Below are 19,686 nucleotides of genomic sequence, written 5' to 3' on the forward strand. Positions count from 1 at the left end.
TTTCGACTTTATTAATTACTAGATTACTAGATGCGAGGGCTACTGGGCCGTTTCCTTGCGCTTGTCTCGTGGGCCCCCTGCCAAGCAAGTGATGTTGGGGCGAGGCCAACTGCGCGCGCTTTTCTCCCGCAATCCCGCGCCGTTCCTTCCTTTCGCGCGCTCGACGGCGGCGGCGGCGCAATTCACTGGTACGGTTTGGCTGGCTTCTCCCTCCCCGCACTCCGACAACCCCAAAGGTGCTGCGCCGCCCTAGTCCCCGTCGAATCGAAACAGCGATCTGCTCCGTTCGCAAGGTTTGCGCACCAGCCATGGCCGCGCCCCCCGGCGACGCTCCCCTCACCGCCGCCAACAATATCCAGGTCCGCTGTTTATTCCCGGCTCGCCTTCTTCCCGCCCCCTCCGTTCACGGATCCTAAACTGAGCCGATTCTTCCCCTTTCTTTCTTCTTGCAGCCGTTCTTCACCCTCCACAAGGCATCCGCAGCCGCCGCTTCGTCGGCGCCGTCCTCCCGGGCTCGGCGGCGGATTGATGCCTCACTCCCATCTTCCCCCAACCCCAAATCGGCGATGAGGATCCGTGATGTTGATGCGCAGGATGAGGAAGACTCGGAGCTGTACGAGCAGCTCCGCCTGGAGGCCTTCCACCGAATCTGGTCCAGGATCCAGTCCACCATCGATGTATGCCCCTCTCGCATCTCTTTAATTCCATTCCGCGTCTCGATTTTTACGAGCTCTTATGAGTACGGTACGGTTTCTCATCCTGTGGAATTGGCTTTCTTTGGGTCCTTGTCGATTGCCACCAGGAGGTCCTCAGGGGCATCAACCTCAAGCTGTTCGACCAGGTGCTGCAGTGGGCGCAGGAATCATTCTCTGCGATCCGCGCCGTTGCAAAACCTTGCCATGCTGAAGTCCAGCAGCCGTATCCTCTCCTAACCAATGTGATCTGCAGAAGAATCCCGACTGCATTTGTTCTCACCAGTGAGTGCCCCTTGTCAAATATCCAATGTGTCTGATACTCTGATTGTCCCCATTGTGGAAGAATTGCATTGTCGATGGGTTCCGACTGTGCTCTTTTGCAGAGAATGCGGAGTTTGTTGATGACATCACAACGTTTCGGGATCTCGCGGGACATCTCCAGTCCAGTGGATGTCACCTGGCCAAGCTTTCAGCAGCTGAATTGTCAGTGAAACATGGAGTTGGTGGTTGCTTTAGGAGCCTGTTGAGGCAGCTACTATCAGATGTTCCAGATGTGAGTGACATCTTAAATCTTTGAAGGTGTACTATTATTAGTACTACTAATCAGAGTGTTCTCATGTGTCCTGTTGCTGCAATTCTTACTACAAAAGGTCGCTGATGTATTTGCACTGGCGTCTTGGTACTGTGAAGCTGAGAACTACAATCAGCCAATCATTGTCATACTTGATGATTTGGAGCAATGTTCCAGTGATGTGCTCGGAGAGCTTGTGATGATGCTGAGGTATTATTCCAGTACTTCGGTGTATGCTCTTCCTTGCTGATCCAAACATAAATAAGTACTAACTTTGAAAAGAAAAAGGGGCAATGTTTACATCAAACAAGGATCTTGCTTTAACTCACCAACCTATCCCATTATGATAACTTTAGGTTCCACACTCAATTTTGTCTGGGAAAGCATGGAGGCATATTGCCTTACCTCTCTTTAAATGTGTTTTTGCTCCATGGAACTCACATTACCATATCTACATCTTTGTGATAAGGTTATGTCAATTATAAACATAATATGTAGCTCAACTAAAAGCTCAAAGTTATAACTTTGGATGGATAGACTTGATTTGAGTACTTACATAGTATATATGCAGCTTAATGCATGGTCTCTTTGTTGCAGTGAATGGGTAATTAAAATTCCAATCTTCTTCGTAATGGGGATAGCAACAACCCTTGATGCACCTAAGAAACTGCTCTCATCAGAGGCTCTTCAACGATTAGAACCCTGCAAACTTACCTTGGGGTCTCCCTCAGATAGAATGAATGCACTTGTTGAGGCTATCCTTGTTAAACCATGTGCTGGATTCTGCATCAGTCATGAAGTTGTGATGTTCCTCAGAAATTACTTCTTTAGGCATGATGGAACAATAACTTCTTTTATTAGTGCTCTCAAGGTTGGTGCTTAATAGTTAATATTACATTATTTTTCCCTGATGTTACCAGTTATGTTGCTTCTCTTTCCTCCATATGCTATGGGCAACTAGGACTAAATTAAAACATCAGCTTGCATGCAGTAAGCACTTCTCCATGGAACCTCTGAGCTTTTTGTGCATGGGAGTACTTCAGGAAGATTGTGAGGTTGCTGTTATCACTCCTATTCTGAAGATCATACAATATTAACTGTTTATAATTTTATATATTACTACTAGTAAGTATAACATTTAGTTTTTCCTATACTTATTGTCTAACTACTAATTGACGTTATCTATTTTCTGGCTTCATCATCCAAATCTAACTTATGGTTGATTTACTACCACTTAGGAATTTTGGCATGATAAATTTGAAGCGCTACCTCAAGTGATACATAAATATGCTTTTGGTCTTCCCTCATGTACAAGGTATAAGACTTAGCAACACAGTCTTCGATAAGTATTGTACTGGAACAATTTATTATAAAAATTGTATTGCAGTGCAACGAACTTGAGCAATTCTAGCAATGCCATGGTAAATGGATTGTCTAAGCTACTGGAATCGCAAAAGGATTGGGGTTCTGTTCTCTTGGTAAGTTTTGAATTTCATCCGTGAATTGTTGTTTTTTATATCAAAGTTTTCATTGTTGCAAGTCGTTACAGTGAAATCTGATCTAATGTGCCATAATAATAATAATAATGTGTCTCATATACACAGTGCCTGTATGAAGCTGGAAGACATGACAAACTGCAGCTTTTAGATATTTTCTGTGAGGCGGTCAACCCAGATCTGCAAGCTCAAAATGCATCAAATGCTGAGCTGCCTGTCTCTAAAGTGAACATTGAAAAATTATCAGGAATGAAATCAGGATCTGGTAAAGTGTATATGGCCCAAGTAATGAATGCCATAAGGTATGATTTTAAAAGTTGGTTTCAAGATTTGAATGCACAAATCTTCTTTATTACCATTATTAGAACTGGATTGCTTGAGGATGTGTTCTTGGTGCAAACGATCAAGGGCTGAGGCTACATGCTTGGCAACCTGGTCTCATTACCTTTGAATTACTAGGATAGGAAGTCTTTCCCTGAACAGAAAAAGAAATGGAGAAAACGACAGCTTAACTTGGGTGAGAGGAAAAAAGTAGGTCTAAAGTGATGCTATTGTTAGATCTTAGATGTCTAGATTACCTAACAGAGTCGGAGTGCTGCTGATCCAATGAAGCAGTATTGAGTCACCGACACTAGTAATTTTTGTATGAGTCACTCTGTAGAACTGACTGATTTTGTCATTTTTTTCCAATTGCAATTATGTTCTTCTGGAGCTTAAGAGTGACTGAAGTGTGTTCTTCTCAGGTACCTGCCAATGGAAAATTTATTACGTGTACTAGAAGTTTGGAGCATCCATTTAAGTGGAATTAGTGAGGTGAGCTCACTTCTGCTTTATTTCTTCTTAAAAACTGTTGGGCGTGCATATTAAACTGATCTATCAGCTAGTGGTGCTTCAATTCTTTGTAAATGTCTCTTTCATATCGCATACTTTTTATTAAAAATACATATGCCAGTACCTTAATGTATCAGATATTTTTTGTCATTTTGTTTCTTTATGGTAAACAACAAGAATTGACTTTCTATATTTTTCTCTCCGAGTTGATGTTGGTAGGTGTTCGTGCTTACTATGATGGCTTTTGCTAATCCTTGTTGTTTGTTTGTATTTCTTCTGAAAAAGAAAGCTATAAGTTTTGTTCTTTGATGTTCAAATGGTGAATTTATTTTTCTGCTTTTTTTCTGTTCGACTGCCTTCGGAACATTTTCCTCAGATAAACTTTCTCTGCACAATGGATACATTAGCACTTAGTTTAACTGAAGTACCCAAATGTGAATTTATCGCGGAAGTCAAACATAATACTTTCAAATTTCAATATACAGTTGCGCTAGTTCTCAAAGTGCTTATTCCCTTTCTAGATCAATGACAAAGTGAAAGAGCTTCAGTCAACCACAATTGATGCAGATAGTGTGAGAGCCACAAAGGAAAAGTGGACTAGGTGAGTCCCTTCCCATGTAAAATTTGTCTGAAGAGGAAGAATAAACAAGAATATTTGTACTGAATATAATTAGTGTACTAGAATCATTGAACATCTTGGTAATCAGTCTGGCTAGTTTATCATTCCTTAAGGTACAATATTGCACTAGTAATGTAAGGTTGAGTATTGTTTTTTCTCGAACACGCAGGAGAACTGCGTATCAATATATTAAGAAGGGGGTGAGAACACCCAGAGCACACAGGTTTTGTTTGTTTTTCAGGGGAAACAAAACCTGTAGAAATAACACCCCCACCCCCCCCCCCCCCCCCCCCCACACACACACCAAACTATCACTCTATTACCCTTAAAAACTTTTTGGCTAGACCCAAGACCAGGACAAACTATCCTAAGCAGGTAACTGGGTAAGGTTGAGTATATTAGGTAGTCGAATCTCCAATATGCTATTACCTCAAATTATCTCACTATCATCTTTTGTGCTGCATCAGAAGATCAACTGGCAGTGCTGGAAATGGGACAGTTCCATTGAATGAGAAAATTGCTGTGCTATTACAGGACATTACTAGGTAAAAGATATAGTAACAGCACCTTTTAGATAAGAAATTTCATACATTGTGTTGACATCATAATCAACCCTTTAGTTATGTTTTGTGCACTAAGAAAACACTTTTATCACTTTATTTTGGAAGATTCTTTAATTTTTTCATTTAATTCAGTTTTTCCCCTCTAAGCATCTGAATTCTGTATACTCAAATAGGAAATATTTGGTGCCTGTTGAGTGTTTACCTTTTCATGAAATCATCTGCTTCAAGAATGTTGGTGTTCTCCAATCTGTAAGTGTGGTTCTTACTTACTAATGGTGTTAAATTATCTAGTCTTGTTGGTGTTAAATTATCCAGTCCTATTCTAAGAACAAAACTGTTGGTGTATATGTGAGCCCATGTATAGAGGCCCATGTATAGGATCTATATATCTCATTCTTCTAGGGTTTGGAGGAATAGAAGCCATTATTCTCTCTTACATGGTATCAGACTAGATTCCCCTCTCCTCTCACCCCCAGCCGCCGCCGCCGCCGCCTCCATGGCTGGCCGGCCGCCGGCCCCCTCCTTCCCTCCCCTCTCCTTCTCCTCTGCCTCTGGATCGGGCGCGCAGACCGCTGGCGCGGCGGGCGCGCCCCTGCCGTGGGGGTCGCGGGCCCTGCCGCCGCGCGGGATCCCCTACTGCTGCGCGCCGCCGCCGCGCAGGACCGCCTGCCGCGCGCCCCGGCCGCCGCGGGGGTCGAGGGTCCAGCTGCCGCGCGGGATCCCCTGCTGCCGCGCGCCGCCGCCGCCGCGCAGGACCCTCCTCTGCCGTCACCTCCTCTGCCGCCGCGCGGGATCCCCGTCTGCTCTGGTCCGCCCGCGGGCCCTGCAGCTGCGGGCGCTGGCCCCACGGCGTGGTGCCCCCTGCTGCTGGCTCTGGCGAGGCCGCTGCTGCAGCCCTGCTGCCCCCTGTGCCGCCACCCGTGCAGCCTTCCTCTACTGCGGGCTGGCTGGCCCTGGGCGTCGCCTCCGCGGGCGCGTGGCTGCCCCACGACGCCGCCGCTGCCCCGGCGGCCTTCCCCGACACTCCTGGCACTACCGCGCCCACGCTCCTGCACGCACCCATGGCGCCCGTGCCCGTGTCTTCATTCGGTATGCCCCCTGCGGACGCGCCGTTTGCCGCCGCCGCCTCCGTGGGCAGCCGATCGCCGCCGGAGCTGCTACAGTGATGACGCTCTCGTCGTGGCCCTCCTCGCCGCCAAGTCCAAGGCTTCGGCGGCTCAGGAGCGGGCCCGCGCGGCTGCCCTCGCTTGGGAGCACGAGCGCTCCACGGCCAACGCTCTCACTCGTCGGGTCGCCACAGAGAAGCCCTACTTCCTTGTCCCGCCAGTCGTCTCCTTCACGGAGCACGGCGCTTCGTCCTCCCACCAGGCTCCGCCCTTTGGATCTGGACCCCAGATCGACCCGCCCGACCCCTTCCTTGGTGCTCCTCTCACCGGCCAGATCGGGAGTGGGGGAGGCCGAGGGCGTCGTCGGCGGAGGGGACGTGGTGGTGGTGCTCGGGGCACTCCGGACTCGACTCCGGCTCCCACTCCTGCTCCTGGCCCTGGAGGTACGCTCTACCCATCCTTCAGTACCCCATGGCCAGGGCGCATCCCGATGTGGCCGTTTCAGGGTTAAGGGGGGCCCTCATCCTCAGCCCCAGCCGGCGGCCATTCTCGCCGCTGCTGCTCCCCTGTTCGCGCCGTTCTGGACCCCGCCCGCTCCACCCAGCCAGCAGCCGACCTGGCCTGGGGGTTGGGACCAGGCCGCACTGGCACAGTCCTTCAGCGTCATAGGGCGGACACCGCCGGTCAGCACCTAGTGGATCGCCGACTCGGGTGCCTCCTTCCACACCACCCCAGATGCCGGTATCCTCTCTTCTGTTCGACCCCCACACCCGTTTTGTCCTTCTTCCATCATAGTTGTGGACGGGTTTGTCTTCCTATCACTGCCGTGGGTTCTGCTCCTGGCTCCTTTCGTCTTCCCAATGTTCTTGTTGCTACTCAGATGGTTCATAACCTTCTTTCCATTCGTTAGTTTACAGCTGACAATTCTTGTTCCATCGAGTTTGATTCTTCTAGCCTCACTGTAAAGGATTCGGCCTCCCGGCGTCCGCTACTCCGGTGTGACAGCACGGGGCCCCTTTACACCCTTCGTCTTCCTTCTTCCGCTGCACCACTCTCGCCTTCTTCTTCGCCCTGGCCGTCCTGATCTGCCGCTTTTGCCGCGAAGCCGTCTTCCACCACCTGGCACCGCCGTCTTGGCCACCCTGGCCGCGACGTTCTGGCTCAGCTCAGTCGTAGTGCCGATGTTCCTGGCACTAGGGCTCCTGCTGAGCCCCTCAGCCATGCGTGCCAGTTCGGTCGTCATGTTCGGCTCCCTTTTTCTTCTTCTTCGCATGCGACGCATGCATTTGATCTCGTTCACTGTGACCTGTGGACCTCTCCTGTACTTACCCTTTTTGGTTATAAGTACTATCTGGTGGTGGTCGATGACTTCTCGCACTACTCTTGGACGTTTCCTTTGCGTGCCAATCTGAGACCTTCCCCACCCTCCACTTCTTTGTCTGGGTGTCCACTCAGTTCGGCCTCACCGTTAAGGCCGTCCAGTGTGACAATGGGCGGGAGTTCGACAACTCCACCTCCTGTTCTTTCTTTCTTTCTCGGGGTGTTCAGCTGCGTATGTCTTGTCCGTATACCTCTCCTCAGAACGGCAAGACTGAGCGGATGATACGCACGACGAACGACGTCGTGCGCACCCTTCTGATCCAGGCCAATCTGCCCCCGCGCTTCTGGGCTGAGAGCCTCCACACCGCCACCTACTTGCTCAACCGTCTTCCGTCCACTGCTTCTTCTGCTCCCACTCCACACCACGCTCTTTTCGGTACCCCTCCTCGCTACGACCACTGTTGGCGCTCATTAAGTACCCCTTTTATCCCTTATTTATCCTTGATAATGGCATGAATTTAATATCAAAATCACTAACCGTCCTAACCCTAGCCTAATTATTGGTCATTTTCACACTTGCACAAATATTTTGGAGGAACTTCGTTTTTGCAGGTTTTTGGCCTATTTTGGAGCATGAAATGACGAGGCCTGTGATCGAGCGATAACACAGAGAAAGACGAAGGCCAAAGCCCAAAGGAAGGACCAAAGCCCATGTTGATTCGAAGTCCATACATGCACATCCATCCTCCAAGAGAGCCCAAAGGACCAAACCCACAAAGATGAGATCAAAATACTTCGGGATTAAGCAAAGCAAATGAAGATTTAAGAAAGGATTCTCTATCCTATCCTTTCCTTGAAGATATCTCCAAGATAACGACGTCCAAAGGGGTGCAATCATGAAGGACATAAACTCTAAAAGATGCGAGGAGTCTACACGCGAAAGATGAGACCGAGGCGGGCCCGAAAGAGGGTAGGCCGGCCGGCCTAGGCCCATGAGCCGGCCGGCCTAGCCCGTTTCCAAGGCGGTTCGGCCTCCCCTTCGACCGGTGGCTTCCTCGGCTTATAAATAGCTCGCACCTTATTCAACTCGCGGCATCCATCCACCCAGAACTCGACGAAAACCTAGGGCCAAGACCGGAGGGAGACGACGGCCGCCGCAAGTCTTCGAAGTTGTCTAGGAGATGGCTTAGGCCGCCCCTAGCCGCCATGGCCTCCCTGCGTGGTGGTGCCATGGTGGAGTTCATGAGCTAGTTGGAGTCGTCAATGGTATGTACTCGGTGGTGACGATCCAAACGAATCTATTATGTGAGTAATGATAATCATGTCTTCTGAATCTTTTAGCGACCATGTTCTCTTTCGATTTCGTTATTTTCTTTGGGTTTGCTTCATCCTAGATCTATTATCGAGATAGATCGCTTAACATGATCTTGTAGTCATGGTGGCTAGAGGTTCATGGCGGAACTACCAAAGGGGGTTCGACTTGCTTCAGGGTGCTTTCGTCCAAAGGGGGGCGTCGTGACAGGGCGTTGCCTAAGTAGATGGGGTATCGAAGGATCGGATTGGAGATTTTGGGTTTAAAGATGCCATTGATTGAGATGCATGATTTATTTGCTCGTTAGCTTGAACTACAACTAGATGACGATAGCCCTAGTCATGTCTTTAGTTTTGCTATGGTTATGCCTATGTTCATGGATGAGATCAACCTTTACACAACACTCATATCTATTAAAGGTTTACTCTATATGTGCAATTCATGCTTCATGTTAGGATAGATCCGTTAGATTAGATGGAAAACCTTAGGTAGTTCTTTGTCGACCACGGATTGATAAACCTTGGGGGAATACTCTAAGGGAAAAGCTACCACGATCCGTGCGCTTGCGGTACATAAATTGGGGCGCTAAGGAGCGTCAACAACCACCTTCGGGTCTTCGGGTGTGCGTGTTACCCTAACACCACCGCCACTGCTCCTCCCAAGCTGGCACCCCGCTCGACTCGTTGTGTGTTCCTTGGTTACTCCCCTGACCACAAGGGGTACCGATGTTTTGACCTTACCTCTCGCCGCGTCCTGATCTCCCGACACGTCGTCTTTGACGAGTCGGATTTTCCCTACTCCACCTCTTCCACACCATCTCCTGACCCCGAGCTGGAGTCCCTATTTCCAACTGACCCGGTGGTTCAGCCACCTTTACCTGTCTTTCCTTTCCCTGCAGGTTTTCCCGGCACACCGGCACCGCTGCCGGTGATCCCTACTGCGCCGCGCGCGGCCCCGGGGCCTGCGGTCGCGCCACACACGTCCCCCGGACCTCCGGTCGTGCCGCGCGCGGACCCGGTGTCTCCTGCTGCACCACGCGCGGACCCCGTGCCTCCCGCAGCACCTGTGCGGTACGCTCAGCCGGTGCAGGTGTACCAGCATCGTCCGGCGCCGACTCCGGCGCCGCCGCGGTATGCTCAGCCGGTACAGGTGTACCGGCGTCGTTCGGCGCCGGTACTGGCGCCGACTCTGGCTCCGGAGGCTCCTCCGACGCCTACACCGGAGTCGTCGCCGCCGCCTACACCGGAGTCGTTGCCGCCGCCATCTACACCGGAGCTGCCGCCGCCTCCGCCTCCGCCGACTCGCTCTCGAGTCGAGCCGGAGGTGTACCACCCGCCCGTCGTCCATCGGGATCCTCGTCATATCCATCACATGGTGACTCGGCGGATGGCGTCTCAGGCCGCGGCTCTCTCCGCCACCGAGGGCGAGCAGCGGGTCTCTCCGGTACCCTCCTCTGTCCGCGACGCCCTGGCAGATCCTCACTGGCGTCGCGCGGTGGAAGAGGAGTATGCGGCTCTCCTTGCTAACCAGACGTGGGACCTCGTGCCGCGTCCGTCTGGTGGCAATGTGATCACTGGCAAGTGGATCTGGACCCACAAGCGTCGGGCTGATGGCACACTGGAGCGCTACAAGGCTCGCTGGGTTCTCTGGGGTTTCATCCAGCGGCCTGGTGTGGACTATGATGAGATCTTCAGTCCAGTGGTGAAGCCCGCTACGGTGCGCACGGTTCTCTCGCTTGTGCTCTCTCGCTCCTGGCCTGTGCAACAGCTAGATGTGAAGAATGCGTTTCTTCATGGCACTCTGTCAGAGACAGTCTACTGCAGTCAGCCAGCGGGATTTGTGTACTCGAGTCGTCTGGATATGGTCTGCCGGCTCAACAAGTCCCTTTATGGTCTGAAGCAGTCTCCTTGAGCTTGGTACTCTCGGTTCGCCACGTTCTTGCTGACTTTGGGGTTCCCCGAGGCCAAGGCTGACACTTCTCTGTTCATCTACCGTCGTGGGGATGAGACTGCCTACCTGCTGCTCTATGTTGATGATATTGTGCTCACCGCCTCCAGTCAGCAGTTGCTTGAGCGTGTCATCTACTCTCTACAGCAGGAGTTTGCTATGAAGGATCTGGGTCAGTTCCACCACTTCTTGGGCGTCACTGTTGAGCCTCGCCCGTCTGGTCTTCTCCTTCACCAGCGGCAGTACGCACTCGATATTCTGGAGTGGGCAGGGATGACTGATTGCATGCCCTGCTCCACTCCTGTCGACACTCAGGCGAAGCCAACTGCTGATCTGGGTGATCCGGTGGCTGATCCTACTGCCTACCGGAGTCTGGCTGGTGCTTTACAGTACCTCACCTTCACCAGGCCGGGCCTCACCTACGCTGTTCAGCAGGTCTGTCTCCATATGCATGATCCCCGGGAGTCACACCTTGTTGCGCTGAAGCGTCTCCTCCGCTACGTCCATGGCACTGTGCACCTCGGCCTGGTGCTTCACCGCTCGTCCTCTGCTGAGCTGGTGGTCTACACCGACGGTGACTAGGCTGGCTGTCCGGACACTCGTCGCTCTACTTCCGGCTACGCCGTCTTCCTGGGCGGCAACCTGGTCTCCTGGTCGTCCAAGCGGCAGCCGGTTGTCTCCCGCTCCAGTGCTGAGGTGGAGTACCGGGCTGTCGTTAACGGCGTGGTGGAGGCGTCCTGGCTACGACAGCTCTTGGCGGAGCTTCACAGCCCGCTCGCCAAGAGCACGCTCGTCTACTGCGACAACGTCAGCGCCATGTATCTCTCCACCAATCCCGTCCAGCATCAGCGGACGAAGCATGTGGAGATCGACCTACACTTCGTGCGCGACAGAGTCGCTATCGGTGATGTTCAGGTACTGCATGTCCCGACTACCTCCTAGTTTGCTGACATCTTCACCAAGGGATTGCCCTCCTCGACCTTCTCGGAGTTTCACTCCAGCCTCAACGTAGCCGGTGGTTAGTTGTGGTTGCGGGGGTATTTGCCCTTTGTACTCTATTTGTACTCTCTTCTTGTCCAGTCTTGAACACCGCTGCGCCGGTAGTTCAGACTGCGCGGGGGGGGGTGTTGGTGTATATGTGAGCCCATGTATAGAGGCCCATCTAGAGGCCCATGTATAGAATCTATATATCCCACCCTTCTAGGGTTTGGAGGAATAGAAGCCATTATTCTCTCTTACAAAAACTGATGCTATCTCAATAACTATGTTTGCTATTATTATATAACCAGATGTAAAAGAACATTATCCTGATTTCTAACATTGCTTCTCAATCCAGGCACTGATTGGAAATCCAAGAAGAATGGTTCAACTTGATCTACTGAAGTCACAGAGCCACCTAAAATGCTCTTGTTGCAGTAGGACTGGAACTGCTTTGTCAGGAACCTTGCATGACACATCAATTATGTAAGTCCATATATTCATTAAATAACATTTGACTGGTATCTGGAAATTTGTGATTCATGGAATACTGATGCTACTGCCTCATGATTAAGGAAAAACAATGACATGGTTTGATAGGAATTGGATCCCTACCAAGGCGTGGGCGCAGGTTGTAGGCGTGGGAAGGAGGAGGACGGAGGATGATGGGCGCCCGACGGCTTCTGGGCGCCATGGTCGCGCAAGGGGGAGGAGGCAGGTGGCGGCTAGGGTTTGGGGGTCTCTCGGCTCCCTGAGGGAAGCCGAGCGATATGATTGCTCTTGCTTAATCCAAACAAAGTACGTTACAGTGTTTATAAAGAAACGAGGTAAATAACTAGGCCAAGCCCATCTAATCTCCTGCGCCTAGCCACTAATGGGCCTCCTCCTGGTGTACTGGACGCCGGTCATAACATCTCTCCCCGCCTGCGCAAACAGCTCGTCCTCGAGCTGGAAGTCCGGAAAATGGCCCTGAAACTCATCAAGTGGCTCCCACGTCGCATCTTCATCAGGTAGGCCGCGCCACTTGATCAACACCCGCCAGACGCCGCAACGAAGTTGCGCCCGAAGAGCACTCTCCGGCGCCGGAAGGATGCGCCCATCAAGGACCGGTGGCATGGTGGCCGGCGCGGTAGGCGGGTCGCCGCGGTGGGGCTTCAGCAACCCCACATGGAAGACGTCGTGGACGCGGGCGTCCTGCGGAAGCTGTAGGCGATAGGCGACGCTGCCGATGCGCTCCAACACCTGGAACGGCCCGGCATAACGGGGTCCCAGCTTGCGCCGGGCGCTGGGGTCCAGGGACTGAGCTGTTCTGTGTAACAGCCGCAGCCAGACCCAATCTCCGACGGCAAACTCCAGGTCCCGATGATTGGCGTCGTATTTTCGCTTGGACAACTGTTGCGCCTGAAGGAGACGCTGGCGCACCTCAGCGAGTATGTCATCCCTGCTGCGGAGGAGGGCGTCCGCAGCCTCGGTCTTGGCCGTCCCCGGCGTGTACGGCAGGATGGGCGGCGGGGGGCGGCCATAGACCACCTCGAACGGGGTGGCTCGGAGGGCGGTGTGGATGGATGTGTTGTAGCAGTACTCCGCCCAGGCGAGCCAGTCCACCCAAGCTCGCGGTCGATCACCTGTAACACAGCGCAAGTACATGGCGATCACCTTATTGACCACCTCGGACTGGCCGTCAGTCTGAGGATGGAAGGCCGTGCTCATGCGCAGCTTGACGCCGGCCATCTTGAAGAGGTCACGCCAGACGTGGCCAGTGAACACCGGGTCTCTGTCGCTGACGATGGATGACGGGAAGCCGTGTAGACGTACAATGCCGTCGAAGAAGGCGCGTGCGACAGAGGAGGCGGTGTAGGGATGGCCGAGCGCGATGAAGTGCGCGTACTTGGAGAAACGGTCGACCACCGTGAGTATGACCGACTTGCACCCGACCTTGGGAAGGCCCTCGATGAAGTCCATGGAGATGTCCGCCCACACCTGGGACGGCACCTCCAGCGGCTGCAGCAGCCCCGCCGGCTGCAGAGTCTCCGTCTTGTTGCGCTGACAAGTACTGCAGGACCGCACCCAGTCCTGGACCAGGGCACGATCGCCAGGAATGTAGAAGTCGGAGCGGAGCTGATGTAGTGTCTTCTGCACGGCCTCATGGCCGGCAGAGTGCGCGAGCATAAGCGCCTGGTGGCGCAAGTCGGCGTGGTCGGGGACGCAGAGACGGCGCCCGTGCAGGAGAAGGCCGTCGTCAACGCGCCACGGCGCCGACAACTCACCGGCCTCTAGTCGCCGGCGTAGCAGCTGGGCGTCCTCCGCGATCGCCATAGCACGGCGGATGTCGTCGATCAACGCGAAGGAGGGCCCGGAGAGGACGCACGCCGCCCCCGGGCTGCTGTCCAGCTTGACCGCATCCTCGGCGTCGCGGCGGGACAAGGCGTCCGTCACGGTGTTGAGGCGCCCCGGCCGGTACTCGACGGCGAAGTCGAAGCCGAACAGCTTGCTGATCCACTGGTGTTGCGGCATAGTCGACAAGCGCTGGTCTAACAGAAACTTCAAGCTGTAATGGTCAGTGCGAATGAGAAAGTGGCGCCCCCAGAGATATGGGCGCCAATGTCGAACGGCCTGCACCAGACCGATGAGCTCTCGCTCGTAGGCCGCCAGTTTGAGGTGGCGCGCAGCGAACGGCCGGCTGAAGAAGGCGATGGGGCCGGCCTCTTGATGAAGGACAGCGCCAAACCCCACGCCGGAGGCGTCGCAGTCCACCATGAACAGCTCGTCGAAGTTCGGCATCTGGAGGACAGGCCCGGTGGTGAGCGCGCCCTTTAGCGCCTGGAAGGCCGCCTCGGCCTCTTCATCCCAGGAGAACGCGTCGCGGCACAGAAGACGCGTCAGGGGCGCCGCGATGACGCCGAAGCCCTGGATGAACTTCCGGTAGTAGCCTGCCAAGCCCAGGAAGCCTCAGAGGCCCCGGGCGGAGCGCGGCTGCGGCCACGCAGCAACCGCCGCGACCTTGTCGGCGCCCATGGCGACGCCGTCCTTGGAGATGACGTGGCCCAGATAGGCCACGGATGTCGCCCCGAACGTGCACTTCGAGCGCTTAAGGTGGAAACGATGCGCCCGAAGCTCGTTGAGGACGATGGCGACGTGCTGAAGGTGCTCCGCCCACGACGAGCTGTAGATGAGTATGTCGTCGAAAAAGACCAGCACAAACCTCCGTAGGTAGGGGTGCAGGACGTCATTCATCAGCGCCTCAAAGGTCGCCGGGGCGTTGCAGAGACCGAACGGCATGACCAGGAACTCGTAATGGCCATGGTGCGTCCGGAACGCCGTTTTGGCGATGTCGTCGGGGTGCATCCGCACCTGGTGGTAGCCCGAACGCAGATTGAGCTTGGTGAAGAAGCGAGCCCCAAAGAGCTCGTCCAGGAGCTCGAATACCACCGGGATGGGGAACTTGTCCTTGGACGTCTTGGCGTTGAGGGCGCGGTAGTCGATGCAGAAACGCCAAGTGTTGTCCGGCTTCCGGACAAGGAGCACAGGCGCAGAGAACGGCGAGGTACTAGGTCGGATGATGCCCTGGGCAAGCATGGCCGTGACCTGCCGCTCCAGCTCGTCCTTCTGCAGCTGCGGGTAGCGGTACGGCCTCACAACAACGGGAGCGGTACCCGGCAGGAGGTGGATGCGGTGGACGTACGACCGCTCCGGAGAGAGTCCCTGCGGTTCCTCGAAGATGGCGCCGTGCTACTGCAGGAGGCGGTCCAACATGGGCTGCTGGGCGTTCGCGATGGCCGCCAACGCGCGCTGCTGAGGTGCGACCGGGGCGTCCGTCGCGCTAGAAGGCCATCGTCATGGCCTCGAAGTCCCAGAGGATGGCGCCCAAGGTGCGGAGGTAGTCGATGCCGAGGATGCAGTCGAAGCAGCCCAAGTTGAGGCCGACGCACGTGATGGAGAACGCCTCGCCTTCGATGCTGATGGGAACGTCGCGGGCGACGCCCGCGCACGGTAGGCGATCGCCGTTGGCGACGGTGACGCGGAGGTGCTCCCCGCCCGCTGGCTAAAGCCCCAGGCGGCGCATAATGTCACCCTGGAGGAAGTTGTGGGTGGAGCTGATGTCAAGTAGCGCCAGAAGACGTTCTCCCTGGATCACCACCGGGAGGAGCATGGTGTTATCCGTACGGATTTCTGCCAGTGCATGGAGGGAGACAACAAATGCATTAGCTGGTTCCGTCTCCTGCGCGGCCTCCTCCTCCGGAGCCGCGGCCGCGGCCGCCACGTCGGCCGCCGGTTCGTCCTCCACGATGTAGTCCCCGGACTCCAAGTAGAAGAGCCTCTGGCACACGTGCCCGGGAACATAGGGCTCGTCGCAGTTAAAGCATAGTCCCTGGCGACGACGTTCCAGCTGCTCGGCTGGCGTGAGGCGGCCGGAGCACCACCCGGCGGGCGCGCCGGTAGTGGCGCTGGACGCTGCGGCGGACGAGCAGCCCGGAGCGGTAATGTCATCTACATGGCGGTCGCTCGGCGCTCGAACGCCCGAGCGTAGTACATGGCCGTCTGAAGATCCTGGGGGTCGCGCAACTCCACGTCCACCCGAATGTGATCCAGGAGGCCGCTGACGAAGAGCTCGGCGCGCTGGCGCGAAGACAGGTTCTGTGCGTGGCATGCCACCGCCTGGAACCGGTCAGCGAAGTCCTGGACCGTCGAGGTGAATGGGAGCTCAACTCGGCCAGTCGGCTGCCGCGGATCGGGGGCCCGAAGCATAGACGGCAGAGGTCCTTGAAGCGTTCCCACGACGGCATGCCCTCGTCCTGCTCGAGGGCATAGTACCACGTCTGGGCTGCTCCCGAAGATGGTAGGAAGCGAGCCAGGTGCGGTCGGAGGCGAGCGTGCGCTGACCTCGGAAGAACTGTTCACACTGATTCAACCAGTTCAGGGGATCAGCCGTGCCGTCGTACGTGGTGAACTCCAGCTTGTAGAACCGAGGGGCCGGCGGCTCCTGGGACGGTAAGGAGAAGGCCGCGCCCTCCTCGTCCGGTGGCGACGTCGTGGCGGGGAACGGCGGAAACAGGCTGGAGCCCGGAATGAGTGTGCCGTCCACCCCGCCGTAGAGGATGCCCGAGGCCGGAATGCCGCCGTGCGCCATGGGCGCCCCAGTGGTCGGGGGCAGCTGCAGGTACGGCTGCGGGCTAGGCGCCGTGTAGATGGGCGCCGTCGTCCCGGTAATCCAAGCCGGCAGCGGCGAAGGCGACGGCGGGAAACGGATCTGCTGGATGGGAACGCCCTGGAACGGCGGCGATGCGGTGAGCGTGGGGTGCGGCACCGTCCCGTCAAAGGGCATCCCGTACTGGTACGTCGTCGTGGCGGCGGGCGATGGTAGAGGCGGTGGAGGCGGCACCGGCGGCAGCTGCGGCTGCGGCGCATATGATCCGGCGAGGAAGGACCGGATGCCCGCCACCACCTGCCCTAGGTCCATGATCGCCGCGGTCATCTGCTCTGGAGTGAAGACGATCGGGGCGGTCGCCGATGGGGCGGTCAGCACCCTCGAGGTCGCGTGCGCACCTGGCAGCGGTGCGCCCGTCGAGGGAGGTGGTGGGGCGCCGGTCGTCTGGGGAAGCGTCATGGCCGGCGATGGTGGCGGCGGTTGAGAGGCGGGCGGAGAAGAAGACATGATCGAACCAGAGATCCCTGATACCAGATTGATAGGAATTGGATCCCTACCAAGGCGTGGGCGCAGGTTGTAGGCGTGGGAAGGAGGAGGACGGAGGATGATGCGCGCTCGACGGCTTCTGGGCGCCGTGGTCGCGCAAGGGGGAGGAGGCAGGTGGTGGCTAGGGTTTGGGGGTCTCCCGGCTCCCTAAGGGAAGCCGAGCGATATGATTGCTCCTGCTTAATCCAAACAAAGTACGTTACAGTGTTTATAAAGAAACGAGGTAAATAACTGGGCCAAGCCCATCTAATCTCCTGTGCCTAGCCACTAATGGGCCTCCTCCTGGTGTACTGGACACCGGTCATAACATGGTTACTTACAAAAAAATATACTAAAGAACTTTGTGGACCTGACTGCCCCTGTGACACAATTTCAATAGGATATATATGCTTTCAGTTTTGTCCCCAAAAAAACTGTGGACCTGACTGCCTGGAAGGAGATATGTATTTTTATTGAATATTTTTCATGTCTCTGGATGAACTGCTCATTTAGCGGGGGACTGTGGAAACTAACTAGATGGTACAGGAAATGATTGTGTGGTAGTTATCCTTTTTGAAACCTTAATCAAAATACTCTTACTACACCCAAGTACCCCAGCTACAACCCTTTGAACAGTGCAGTGCTTCCAGTTGGGCTTTGCATCCTAAGAAAGGTCCACGACCTATTATTTAAGCTTGAAGTTTGGAGTACGTGCAACTTTAGTAGAATAGGGATCCAATTGAAGTTTTTTAAATGAATGCTGGAGACTAATTTAAATTACTCTTGGTGAGATTAACTGTATCCTTTTGCATTGCAGGTGCAATCTAGCCCAAGAATATGGTGATGTAATTAACCTTCATGATTGGTACATATCCTTTGAGGGAATTATCAACAGCAGAAATTCAAAAGTCAAACGGAAATCATACAGTTCTCCCTCAAAAAAGAAGTCAAAATCTACACCTGCAGAGAGTGAAGCTATGATCCAGTATCCTTCAACTATAAACTGTCCGTAAATATATTTCTGTAGTGTTTCTTTGCACTCCAGAAAATTGGAAAATCAGAAATTTGAGGGCATGATAAGAACCTAATTTGGACAACAGACTATTCATCTACTCGCTACTACTTTTGGATCCATGCAATTAGTTTAGGGGAGCATGGTACCACTAATATTTTCCTGAAAAGTATTGATTATTTGTATTCTACATATGATTTTAAGTCAACAGATTATTCCTTGACACGTGTCTTCCAGAGCAAGATTCTGCAGAGCTGTTACTGAGATGCAAATCACTGGCCTCCTTAGGATGCCAAGCAAGAGAAGGCCTGATCTTGTGCAGAGAATCGCCTTTGGTCCTTGATGATTTTTGTGTTGGCATGCTGCACAGAGGTGATGAATTCGCTACACATGGGGAACGGAATGTTCCAAGCTGAGCAAGATAGATTACCTAGTAACAAATGGTGCTTTTCTAGCTCTAGGATAGCTTTATTGCTCGAGTCAGTAAGCTCACGATAGTATCTTGTAAATTAAACCTTTGTGGAAAGTTCAACTTGTATGGGTACATGTAAAGGATGAAGTGGCTCAGGAACCTTAGAATGTAAGCAACGAAATGAAGCGGCGTCCACTTGGGATTCACAATTGCTGACAATTGTGATGTCCGTTTTTCCTCTAGGGCAGCAATTAACATGTACCCTTAAGTTACTGGTTTTTCTTGTCTCTATAGCTGACTTAGAGCATCTCCAGCAGACTACTAATAACACATCTCCAAAACATTCATATATTGTGATCTCCTATTATAGGTATTGGTATTTTTGCTTATCTCCTTCAGCACACATATTTTGTAATTGGATCACACCACCTCCAAAGCAGCCCATATGCAGCCCGTTTCTTTATTTTCTCTCTTGCTTCCCTTGCTGAGCCCATATGCAATTCCAGTCTGCTCTTTTTTTTTCTTCCTCACGAGCACAGTCCATCTATATCAACAAAAACATATCATAGATAGGTATATATTATATATAGGTATACGAAACAAAAGTAGCATGCATTGTAGTATGTTTATCCGAGGTACATGAATACTCAAATCTCACAACGACAGTGTTGTCAAGAATGGAAGATAATCACTATCACATATAACTTGAGCTTAACAAAAGTTACTCTATAAGATATAGTTATAGTTTACCAGCAATAAATATATTCATATCTGAATTATATGCCTCTCCCTCTCTCAATCTCTCTCTCACTCAGACCAGAGAACTGCTACTACTAGCACGTAGCAGAGACTAGGGAGCTGCTACTACTTTTACTAGTAAATTAGTTCATGTCTTAAGTTAGCAGTTGCCATGGCCTTCTTGTAGGGTTCAGATGGTGGACTAGAGGGGGTGAATAATTATTTTTAAAACTTAAAACGATACCGGCTAACCGAGACAAAAAGCAGAAATAAACTAATCGGTCTTGCTAAGACTACACAACTCTATCTATTACTTGCACCTTACAAAAAGATCCTAATTGAGCAACTAAAGTGCCAGCTTAGTTAAAGCTCACCTACACAATTCTAGTTTGCAAGGTCACACAAGTCTATGCAA

The 19,686-nt window shown here is 53.2% G+C and overlaps 1 protein-coding gene across 1 annotated transcript; it reads left to right on the forward strand.

Moving 5' to 3' along the window:
- Positions 1 to 103: 103 nt before the first annotated feature.
- Positions 104 to 18,822, forward strand: LOC120691057 (origin of replication complex subunit 3-like). The gene is made up of 17 exons (XM_039974019.1): positions 104 to 359; positions 453 to 677; positions 803 to 977; positions 1,079 to 1,248; positions 1,346 to 1,476; positions 1,864 to 2,137; positions 2,247 to 2,321; positions 2,505 to 2,581; positions 2,654 to 2,744; positions 2,871 to 3,064; positions 3,506 to 3,575; positions 4,115 to 4,194; positions 4,680 to 4,757; positions 4,949 to 5,024; positions 11,797 to 11,924; positions 17,927 to 18,094; positions 18,359 to 18,822. The coding sequence occupies exons 1-17, from the start codon at positions 309 to 311 to the stop codon at positions 18,462 to 18,464; spliced, it is 2,169 nt and encodes a 722-aa protein (XP_039829953.1). The 5' UTR covers positions 104 to 308; the 3' UTR covers positions 18,465 to 18,822.
- Positions 18,823 to 19,686: the final 864 nt, after the last annotated feature.

This window comes from Panicum virgatum, chromosome 9N (genome assembly GCF_016808335.1).
Source record: "Panicum virgatum strain AP13 chromosome 9N, P.virgatum_v5, whole genome shotgun sequence".
NCBI classification, from domain to species: Eukaryota; Viridiplantae; Streptophyta; class Magnoliopsida; order Poales; family Poaceae; genus Panicum; species Panicum virgatum.